Source organism: Opisthocomus hoazin, chromosome 29 (assembly GCF_030867145.1).
Source record: "Opisthocomus hoazin isolate bOpiHoa1 chromosome 29, bOpiHoa1.hap1, whole genome shotgun sequence".
NCBI lineage: Eukaryota > Metazoa > Chordata > Aves > Opisthocomiformes > Opisthocomidae > Opisthocomus > Opisthocomus hoazin.
In genome coordinates, this window is record NC_134442.1 from 4449766 (window position 1) to 4461206 (window position 11441).

At 58.7% G+C, this 11441-nt stretch overlaps 1 protein-coding gene across 4 annotated transcripts; it reads left to right on the forward strand.

The window, feature by feature from the left end:
• The first annotated feature begins 589 nt into the window (after positions 1–589).
• LOC142364848 (uncharacterized) lies at positions 590–8617 on the forward strand. Of its 4 annotated transcripts, none has more exons than XM_075444968.1 (4): positions 2583–3918; positions 4006–4176; positions 5379–5524; positions 8396–8617. In XM_075444968.1, the coding sequence occupies exons 1-4, from the start codon at positions 3562–3564 to the stop codon at positions 8598–8600; spliced, it is 879 nt and encodes a 292-aa protein (XP_075301083.1). In that variant the 5' UTR covers positions 2583–3561; the 3' UTR covers positions 8601–8617. The 4 variants fall into 4 exon arrangements, 2 of the variants coding, with proteins under 2 accessions (XP_075301083.1, XP_075301084.1); XM_075444969.1 differs by having other exon boundaries at positions 2583–3873; XR_012766350.1 differs by lacking the exons at positions 2583–3918; positions 5379–5524; positions 8396–8617 and adding exons at positions 590–1938; positions 2057–2154 and having other exon boundaries at positions 4006–4417.
• The last annotated feature ends 2824 nt before the right edge of the window (positions 8618–11441 follow it).

The following is an 11441-nucleotide window of genomic DNA, read 5'->3' on the forward strand; positions in this document are numbered from 1 at the left end:
TCGATATCAAGCTCTGCAACAGCAGCCGCTGGTACGGAGGGGCCATCCACAGCCACAACTTGTGTGCTGGCTATCCGCAGGGCGGCATCGACACCTGCCAGGTAGGAGCGTGCTACAAGTCCACCCCCAACAGCACAGGCAGCCCTGTGGCAACCGCCCAAACCTGCCCCAGCGCGTGCTTTGCCTGGCAAGTCAGCCTGCCACTGCTGGGTCCCCTCCACTCTTGGGGTTCACCTCCCCTTGCCCAGATGCAGGTCCTTGCCCAGGGCCGCCCTTGTCCCAGAGGCCTGGCTCTCTGCCCACAAAGCCCATCTAGTGCTCTTGGCAGCCCACAGCTCCAGAGCCCAGTCCTGCAACATCCCCCTTCCACACATCCAGGATCACTGTGCAAAGAGGACAGAGAGAGAGCCCTGCCTGACTGGCCCACCACCCCCTGCCAGACAAGCTTCTGTAGGCTCCAGCACCTGAGCAGAGCCTTTGTGTGCAGTCAGGACAGCTCTGGCAGCTGCTGCGGGAGAGAAGGAGCCAGCCAGAGTGCTGACCGGGGCCACCCAACACCACCTTAACCCTCTCTCCTCCGCTGCAGGGTGACAGCGGTGGTCCTCTGGTCTGCAAAGATAACACCTACGACTACTTCTGGCTTGTTGGAGTGACCAGCTGGGGGAGAGGCTGTGCCAGACCAAACCAGCCTGGAGTCTACACCTCCACGCAGCACTTCTACGACTGGATCCTGCTACAGATGGGACTGCACTCAGCAAGAAGAGATAGTCCAACAGCACGGCCATGGAGTCATTTTCTCTCCACCTCAAGCGCCTCTCAGAGGCCAAGGCCAACACCAGCACCAACACAGTCGGGCAGCATTAGCTCCTGTCCATTTCCACGCCAGAAGCTGGTGGAATTCTTTACTCTTCTGAAGGAGCTCCTGCAGTTCCTCAGGGGAAAAAAGGCTTGAGGAGCAGGATCAACAGGAACCAGCGCAGGCTGCACTGGACCATGATGATTTCCTTCTGGGGCAATGCCTGCTGCTCCAAAGGCAGCCTCGGCATCAAAGGCCTGCTCTGTGCTGCCCGCTCTCCTCCCCGTGCACACAAATGCTGAAGCTGACTTAGTTCTTGGAATAAAGTTGCCAGGTTTCACAGTTAACCGTGCCTGAGTCCAATTCACTCTCGTGCGCAAGGCAAGCATTTCCACGCCCGGCAAAATGAGGCTGCAGGCAGTCAAGGAGGGCACAAAGGGCAAGAGTCGCTCAGCAGGGCTGGCACCATGCCTGGTCAGACAGGAGCGTGCTCAGAGCCACCGTGGCATGAAGAAGACTGGCACATTGAGGCTAGAAAGAGGACGCAAAATAATGATGTGGCATGCAGACAACTCTGGGGATGATGATTAGGACCTGGTTGAAGCATCTGCTAATTGGAAATATGAAAGAAAGCTGGCAGGAGTTACAGTGCCATGAGGAAGAGCCAGATGTCACCAGAAGTTAAGGGGGAATGGTGTGAGAGGTGGCCAGACTTCAGCAATATCTGAAGGAAGAGCTGGGGTCATTCTGGGGACAACATCACGAACAGGAACGACATTGCCTTGCTGGAATTGGACCAGCCTGTCCAGTGCGGCTACTACGTGCAGCTTGCCTGTGTGCCCGACGCCTGGCTGAGAGTGTCGCAGCTGAGAAGCTGCTACGTCAGTGGCTGGGGTTCCACGACTGCAAGAGGTGAGTTCCCAAAAGGGACTTGTTTGGCAGGCACAGAGTGACTTCTGCCAGCCCAAGCCCTTACCAAGAGAAACAAGTCCTTCAGCTTCACCTCAGGCAGGCCGGCGTTTCACTGGTCATTTGGCCAACAGAGAAAGTGATGGAGGAAGGTGGGGTCATCCCAGATCACAAAACAACTCTTCTCTAGAGCTGAAACTCAGCTTCTGGAATCTCCTGGCTCCTAGTCCTGGGTAATGTGCTTGATACGTCTGGGCTAAGCTCCTGAATCGTGAAGAAAAAGTTTTTCTTTGTGTAGGGGTGGCGCGACCACAGGTATTTCCAACATATTGTACAACCTCTCTTCTCCAGGAGAAACCTAGACTGAGAGAAGAAATGTGGAAATATCACCAGAGGAGGAGACAGAAGGAGTGTGAGCTCGGGAAGGTGTGGATGCTGACAAGAAGCAGGTGCTCAAATGTTACTGCTTTGCACACACCCTGTGTGCTCACCTTCTCCCAGAATCCCACAGCTGTGTAGCAGGAGGGCTTTGGTAGGGCAGTGTCAGCCTCACCCCAGCCGGGGCCTGGAGCAGAGCCTGCCCCTCCGACAGCAGCATGGCTGCCTGGCAGCTGGGTGGGAAAAAGGGAAATGGCAGCCCCCGGGGGAAGCAGGGTTGCCCGGGGAGCATCCCAATGCCATCCCTTCCCAGCAGCCCAAGGCAGCACAGCGCATGCTGACCCCGGGTGTCCTTACAGCAGAGCCCCAGCTGCCCCGCTGGAGCACAGAGACCTGGAGGGGAGGAGGAGGGGAGACGCTTTAGGCAGCCTGCCCCCTCCCCAGACACCCCCGGGCATGGAAAGGCCCCGCGCCCTGCCAAGCCGGCGAGTCGCCACTCGTGCCGCGGTGCAGAGGTGGCCACCTCCTGCGTGCTCTGGGCTGGCGCAGCCTTGCCCTGAGCCGGGGGAAGGTTCCCTGTGCCTCAGTCCAGAGTCCTCACCTGCAAAGCCTCATTTTCAGGGCCAAAATCCTCATTTTTGGGGCCCCAACCTGTCTGTTCTTGCCCACAGCCGCGTATTTCCCTGTCCCACTTCACCGCTCTCCACAGCTTCCCCAGGAGGGGACGTGAGAGGGAGGTGCTGAGCTCTGCTGCTGGGGTCCAGGGACAGGATGCGTGGGAACGGCTCAGAGCTGCGTCAGGGCAGGTTCAGCTGGGCTCAAGGATCCGTTTCTGCACCGAGAGGGCGGCCGGGCGCTGGGACAGGCTGCCTGAGAGGCGGTCGGTGCCCCCGGCCTGTCCGTGCCCAGGAGCCCTTTGGGCAGTGCCCTCCACGCTCTGCTGTCAGGCCGGGCCAGCCCTGCAGGGCGGGCGGTTGGACGGGGCGATGGCTGCCACTGCCTCCCCAGCGGAAGCTCCCTGCTCTGCCGTGCCCACAGGGTCACCGCGAGCACCCAGCCCACCCTGTGGAGTTCATCACCACATCGCCTGGGAGCAGGGCAGGCACCGGCGGAGGGGAGAGCGGCCCCTCAGGCAGCCAATAGCGGAGAGCAGCACCTCAGGGGAGGGTGGGCACTGCATCTGGGCAGAGTGACAGCACTGTCAGCCAATGGCAGGTCATCACTTCAGGTGAAGGGCAGGCACTGCAGCCCAGCAGCCTGACCACCTGGGGTCCAATCAGAGGCAGCAGCACCTCAGGGGCGGGTGGGCATTGCATCTGGGCAGAGTGACAGCCCTGGCAGCCAATGGCAGGTCATTCCCTCAGGTGAAGGGCAGGCACTGTAACCCAGCAGCCTGACCACAAGGGGGCCAATCAGAGGCAGCAGCACCTCAGGGGAGGAGACTGACAGCCCTCCCGACCTCTGCCGGCCAAGACTACATGGGAAGGAGGCGGGCCCCGATTGCAGCCAGGCCCAGCTTCACCATGGCTCCTGTGGGGCCTTCCCCGAGGCCGAGCAGCCCTGGACCAGGCCCAGGGCCCCTCCTCCCCCCTTGCAGCGCTCCTCTCTGTCTCCTCTGCACCCCCCAGCTGTCCCCGTGTTCTGGAACCCCCCGTCTCCATGATGCTGAGGCCGCCGGGGTGGCGGTGGGGTGGACAAGGCTGGGTGGGGGTGATGCTTGCCCTGGGGCCATCGGCTCCCCCACATCCCCTCCGCGCAGCCCCAGCGACCCCGCAGCAGCCTGCAGGGTGGTGAGGAGGGGCAGGACGTGGCTGCCGTCCAGTGTCTGCCCTGAGGTGGCGAGGACGGGGGGGATGTGGGGCTGGGGTCTGCCCCCCGAAGCAGGGGCGTCCCAGGGCTGATGCTCTCCCCCATCCCCACAGCTCCTGCACATCATCTCCTTCCTGACGCTGCCCGCCCTGCTGAGACGGGGCCAGACCTGCCGCTGCCTCCACGAGGGCTGCGACAGCGAGGCCGCCTGCACCTCCTCTGCACCGCTCTCTGCCCCGCCGCCGCCAGCGCCCGCCCCTGCAAGAGGGCCACCATCCTCAGCTGTGAGTCTGTCATTGCCAAGGGACGGGGTGGGGGTGGCGCTTGGTCTCCAGGACTCATCTTTAGTGTCCAAACTTTTATTGTAGGTTTTAATGCCTTCTTTTTAGGACCCAAAGCCTCCTTTTTAGGGTACAAACCCTCATTTCTAAGTTCCAAACCCAGGGCTCATAGCATCATTTTGAAGGTGCAGAGCCTCCTTTTCAGAGTCCAAAGCATTGTTTATAGGGTCCAAAGTCTCCATTTGAGGTCTCAACCCTCATCTTTATCTTCAAAACCCTGCTTTCAGGAGCCAAAGCCTCCATGTAGAATCAAAACTGCTCCTTTAGACTTAGAAGCCTTGTTTGTTTGATGTCCCAAGCTTCATTCTGAGGGTCTAAAATCCCATTTCAACAGTACAAAGCCCTGATTTTCAAACCCAAAGCATCACTTCAGGGCTTAAAACCATCAGAAGTTCAGGGTTCAATGCCTCAATGTAATTTCCAAAGCCCCATTTTCAGGGCCCAATGTTGCATTCTTAAGCCCCAAGCCATCCTTTGGCGGGTCTAAACTCTACTTTGAAGGGTCCCAAGCCCTCTTTTACACCTGAAAGCCTCCACTGGAAGTGCCCAGAGCCCTCTATTTGGGACGAAATCTCCATTTCTGGAGGCCATGGAGGAACCAAGTCGTTCCCCTCCTTTTCAGGGTCTAAAGCGTCCCTTGTAGCATCTAGCCTATCCTTTGGAGTGCCCAGAGCCCCATTTTCAGGGCTGAAGCCCTCGTTTATGGGATCCAAACCTGTCTTTTATCACTCACAACCTTCTTTTAGGGCCCACAGTTCCATTTTGAGGGTCCTAACTCTCATTTTGGAGGCAGAAAGCCTCTTTTTAGGCTCCAGAGCTATATTTCTAGCATCCAAAGCATCATTTTGACTTTCCAAAGTCTTAGCTTTGGTGGCAGAGCAGAGAGCAGCCTGGTCCCACTGAGCGCAAGGCTGCTCTCCTGCCTCGGCTGCCCTCAGCCCGCCGTTGCTCTGCACGCCGCTGCCCACGCGATGACCCACAGAGGTCCCTTCCAACCCCTAACACACCGCCCTGGCAGTTTTCCTGTGGAGCGCTGGGGACAGCTGCCCAGGGGAACGGGGAGATGGCTCTGCCCCGTCCTGCTGCGAGAGCAGGGCTCGGCCCTGGTGCTGAGGGCACTGAGCGTCTGCCTTGCTGCTCTCCAGCTCCTCCGGCGTGCGTGGAGCCCTCCGTCACCAGGCATGGGAAGTGTGCGGCTCCAGCGTACGCACCCGTGGGTGTCCCAGGGCACACGTGGAGATCCCGCCTGGACCCGGGGAGTGACAGCTCTGCAGCCGCTCGTTCAGGCGAGGTGAGCACGCTTTGTTTTTGCCCTGCGTTAGTGGGGCACGAAGCACTCAGCCCAGCCCTTGAGCGAGCTGTGCATGCTTTCAGCCAGCTGGCACTTGTGCCGCTGCTCAGGAGAGCCCCTGCAGGTGAATTTGCCGCCTTGGCTTGAAAAACAGGCCAGCACTTCCCTGCTCTTGGGCTGTTGTCCTCTGCCCTCGGTGATTCCTGCCCTGGCAAGTCCAAGAGACGCCTCTGTGAATGCCCGCCTGTGCAGTGCGTGTCCTTCTGGCCTGGGGCCATCAAAGCAGATCTCCCTGCAGCTAAGTGATGGCTGGGAAATGCGTACCCTTGCAGCCCCAGTGTCCTCCAGTGACAACCTGCTGGTCAGCTGAGTCCCCAGGGCTGGCTCAAAGCCTGCACAGTGGGACGCAACTGCTGCCTCACAAGACCTCTTTCTGTCCTACAAGAGGTCGATGGTGATAGCACCATCTGGAGGGCACAAAGCCTTTTTTTAGGGTCCAAACCCTCCTTTGCAGGGTCAAACCCTCATTGATAAGTTGCAAGCTTCGCTTTTACAATTCACAGACTCCTTTTAAGGGACCAAAGCATTCTCTTGAAGGCCCAAAGTCTGATCTGAGTGTCAAAGGGCTCCTTTTTAGAGTCCAAAGCCTTATTTGTAGGGTCTAAAGTCTCCTTTCATGGCACCAAAGCCTCATTATCTGGATCCATAGCCTAATTTAGAGGATCCAGTCGGCAAGCTGGAGGGTCCAAAGCCTCATTTTAGCATCCAAACTGCTCATTTTGGGTACAAAGCCTCACTTGTTTAATGACCGAAGCCTCATTTGGAGGCTCCAAAGACCTGTTTTTAGCATACAGAGCCCTAGCTTTTGGCACCAAAACATCATGTGAGGGCAAAAGTCCTGATTTGAGGGTTCAGCATCTCATTTTCATTTCCAAAGCCTTATTTTCACATCCCAACGCCCCATGCTTCAGGCCCAAACTCTTTTTTGGAGAGTCCAAAGTCTCACTTCTAGGGCCAAACCCCTCTTACAGCTCTAGGCCTGCACTGGAGTGTTTCGTTTTATGGGGCAACAGAGGAACCAAGAGGTTCCCCTCCTTTGCAGGGCCCAAAGCGTCATTTGTAGACACTCTCCATCCATTTTAGATCCCAGAGCCTTATTTGCAGGGCGGAAATCCTCATTTTTTTGGGTCCAAAGCTGTCTTTTATTAGCCATAGACTTTCTTAGGGCACACCGTTCCCTTGTTAGGGTTTAAACCCTCACTTTCAGAGCAGAAAGCATCTTTTTAGGATCCAAAGCTCTATTGGTAGTGACCTCCCCAGGGCCAGGACTCTGCGCTTCCCCTGGCTGCACTTGTTGGGGCTCTGCTGGGGCAGGGTGCGACCCTGGGCTGGTGCAGAGAGCAGCACCACGTCGTGACTCTGTGCAGGAGCAGGGTTTTGGGTGCCACCGTCGCGAGGCTGCGCCCAGCAGTGCAGGCTGGTCGGGGAGCAGCGCCCCGAGACGTGGGGGCAGAGGGTGCGGGAAGAGGGGGACAGGCGTGGGGTGCTGAGCGATGGGGCACGGGCTGGCCCTGGAGACCCCCGGGCTGGAGACATCTGCCCCGGGACCAGTGCAGAGCTGCAGGCCTGGAGCTGGGCAGCACTTGCCTTGGGGGAGAACAACAAAATAGTGCCTGGCACGCGCAGAAGGACCCCTCAGCGTTCACATCCCACCCCTCCCTGTAAAAGAAAAGCTAAAAAGGGTGAGGACAGCAAAGCCATCTGCGCTGTTGGTAACACTGAGACTTTTTCTGTCATTTGCATGCGATTCTTTTATTTGGCTAATGGGATCTGGGAGCCCTTGAGGGCCAGCGTGTGCTGCAGCTGGTGGCCCAGTCCTGGTTCGGCCGTCTGGCGAGGGCCCCTCCAGGGTCCCTGGTGTGGTGCTGGCCTCTTGTTGGCTGGAGAGTCCTCGGAGCTGCTGGTGCTCCTCTTTGGGGGTGGCCGTGGCCCCCCGGGGGCGTTCCCTGCCCCAGCTGGTAGTGGAGGGCCTGGGCACAGCCTCCCCAGGCTCCTCCTGGGGCTCTTCTTGCTCCGTGGGGATGGCAGCGGGAGCAGCGGGGCAGCTGCCAGGTGCCCACCAACAGCGGCGCATGAGGTGCCGAGGAGCTCGTCCGTGCCGGATCTCGCAGGGCTGCCGGGGGAGGCAGAGACCCTCCTCAGGAGGCAGCGGGGCCGGGGGCATCTTGGTCAACATGGCCATGATGGTGTCTTCCACCATGGCTGACTCCAACCCCCTGTTGTCAAAGATCTGCTCCAGCTCCTGCTGGACCCAGGGCTGCAGGGTCTGCAGGAGCATTGGGTGGTTCTGGAAAAGGTCCATCCCGTTCGGGGCACAATATAATACAGACAATAATAAACTGTATAGCGCAGTCCCATACCTACCATACCCACAATACCCACAATGGCTGCAAAACAATAAAAACTACACAATACGTACTGTACAGAGCAGTGCATACTCTACATACAGTAATCTACATGCAACATATTATAAAACAAAATACCTTAGAAAACTAAACACTCGAGAATGACCAAGCGCCACCCCCACCCCGTCCCTTGGCAATGACAGAGCCAGCGTGGAGCGTGCTCCATCTGTGCCACACCAAAGCTTCCCAAACGCCATGTGGGAGCCTCAGTTCCTTGCCAGCAGCCAGGCCGCTGGCACAACTCGCCTACGGGGCTCAAGCACAAACAGGGGTAGATGGACGCATGCCCCACAGGGTTCCGCGGCCCTGCTGTCCATGCAGTGCCTGGTGGGGGGGAAGGGGGCTGACCTGCAGCCTGAACAGCAGCAAGCCACCGAGCAGGACATTCATCAGTTTCTGCTTACAGAGGGACCTGCGGGCACCGTCCCATGGATTCTTACTACGGCATGTCACGCGTCGTGGGTGGCATCGATGCCCAGCTAGGGGCCTGGCCCTGGATCGTCAGCATCCAGAAGCCCATCATAGGAGGCATGGCGCATGTCTGCGGAGGGTCTCTCATCAGCCCACAGTGGGTGCTGACAGCAGCCCACTGCTTCATCACGCCCGGGTAAGGAGGACCAGGGAACAGCCCCACAGCACTAGCACGTGCCCGCTCCACAGCAGCACGTGCTAGCGCCATCCCGCTTCCTTGCAGCACGCCCAGTGCCTGGGCACTGCCAAGCCCAGCTGAGAGACTGCTCGCGAGAGGGCTGGGCTCACGCCACGGCTTCCTAGCAGCCTCCCGCCCGACACTCCTTGTGCCCAAGGCGTGCTAGGGCAGTCGCACCCTCCGTAGCGCTGCCTTCCTCTCTGCCCTGTGCAGCAGAAGGCAGGCAACTGCTGGGCTGCTTGCAGCACGTGGCTGCGCTCCCTCTGACCCCTCTCTCCACCTGCCTTGCAGGCACATCACCATGTGGCACGTGGTGATCGGGGCCAGCCACTTGACTCAGCTGGGCCCTGAGACCCAAGTGCGCACTATTAAGCGGCTACTGGTTCACGAGCACTACTACAACATCACGCAGAGGAACGACATTGCCTTGCTGGAATTGGACCAGCCTGTCCTGTGCGGCTACTACGTGCAGCTTGCCTGTGTGCCCGACGCCTGGCTGAGAGTGTCGCAGCTGAGAAGCTGCTACGTCAGTGGCTGGGGTTCCACGACTGCAAGAGGTGAGTTCCCAAAAGGGAGTGGTGTCCTGAGCGCAGGCTGGGCACACTGGGGAGGCGGGGTGGGCTTCCTGACAGCAGAGGCGAAAGCCAGAGTCGGGCTGCGGGGTGCATGCCGATGGAGAGGTGGGCCTGGCCCATTACCCCAAGCAAGACAGAAGGGAGACAGCAGCGGCACAGTGCCTCTGGAGACGCAAAGCCCAGCCCTAGGGCAGGGCTTCAGCCAGACGCCGGGGAGGGGGGGGGGGAGGAGAGGAGAACTGGCAGCGAGCTGCTGGCTGTTAACTCCTTTCTGTGCTGACAGCTGGGGGACCAAGTTATGTCCTGCAGGAGGCCAAGGTCCGCCTCATCGATATCAAGCTCTGCAACAGCAGCCGCTGGTACGGAGGGGCCATCCACAGCCACAACTTGTGTGCTGGCTATCCGCAGGGCGGCATCGACACCTGCCAGGTAGGAGCGTGCTACAAGTCCACCCCCAACAGCACAGGCAGCCCTGTGGCAACCGCCCAAACCTGCCCCAGCGCGTGCTTTGCCTGGCAAGTCAGCCTGCCACTGCTGGGTCCCCTCCACTCTTGGGGTTCACCTCCCCTTGCCCAGATGCAGGTCCTTGCCCAGGGCCGCCCTTGTCCCAGAGGCCTGGCTCTCTGCCCACAAAGCCCATCTAGTGCTCTTGGCAGCCCACAGCTCCAGAGCCCAGTCCTGCAACATCCCCCTTCCACACATCCAGGATCACTGTGCAAAGAGGACAGAGAGAGAGCCCTGCCTGACTGGCCCACCACCCCCTGCCAGACAAGCTTCTGTAGGCTCCAGCACCTGAGCAGAGCCTTTGTGTGCAGTCAGGACAGCTCTGGCAGCTGCTGCGGGAGAGAAGGAGCCAGCCAGAGTGCTGACCGGGGCCACCCAACACCACCTTAACCCTCTCTCCTCCGCTGCAGGGTGACAGCGGTGGTCCTCTGGTCTGCAAAGATAACACCTACGACTACTTCTGGCTTGTTGGAGTGACCAGCTGGGGGAGAGGCTGTGCCAGACCAAACCAGCCTGGAGTCTACACCTCCACGCAGCACTTCTACGACTGGATCCTGCTACAGATGGGACTGCGCTCAGCAAGAAGAGATAGTCCAACAGCACGGCCATGGAGTCATTTTCTCTCCACCTCAAGCGCCTCTCAGAGGCCAAGGCCAACACCAGCACCAACACAGTCGGGCAGCATTAGCTCCTGTCCATTTCCACGCCAGAAGCTGGTGGAATTCTTTACTCGGCTGAAGGAGCTCCTGCAGTTCCTCAGGGGAAAAAAGGCTTGAGGAGCAGGATCAACAGGAACCAGCGCAGGCTGCACTGGACCATGATGATTTCCTTCTGGGGCAATGCCTGCTGCTCCAAAGGCAGCCTCGGCATCAAAGGCCTGCTCTGTGCTGCCCGCTCTCCTCCCCGTGCACACAAATGCTGAAGCTGACTTAGTTCTTGGAATAAAGTTGCCAGGTTTCACAGTTAACCGTGCCTGAGTCCAATTCACTCTCGTGCGCAAGGCAAGCATTTCCACGCCCGGCAAAATGAGGCTGCAGGCAGTCAAGGAGGGCACAAAGGGCAAGAGTCGCTCAGCAGGGCTGGCACCATGCCTGGTCAGACAGGAGCGTGCTCAGAGCCACCATGGCATGAAGAAGACTGGCACATTGAGGCTAGAAAGAGGACGCAAAATAATGATGTGGCATGCAGACAACTCTGGGGATGATGATTAGGACCTGGTTGAAGCATCTGCTAATTGGAAATATGAAAGAAAGCTGGCAGGAGTTACAGTGCCATGAGGAAGAGCCAGATGTCACCAGAAGTTAAGGGGGAATGGTGTGAGAGGTGGCCAGACTTCAGCAATATCTGAAGGAAGAGCTGGGGTCATTCTGGGGACAACATCACGAACAGGAACGACATTGCCTTGCTGGAATTGGACCAGCCTGTCCAGTGCGGCTACTACGTGCAGCTTGCCTGTGTGCCCGACGTCTCGCTGAGAGTGTCGCAGCTGAGAAGCTGCTACGTCAGTGGCTGGGGTTCCACGACTGCAAGAGGTGAGTTCCCAAAAGGGACTTGTTTGGCAGGCACAGAGTGACTTCTGCCAGCCCAAGCCCTTACCAAGAGAAACAAGTCCTTCAGCTTCACCTCAGGCAGGCCGGCGTTTCACTGGTCATTTGGCCAACAGAGAAAGTGATGGAGGAAGGTGGGGTCATCCCAGATCACAAAACAACTCTTCTCTAGAGCTG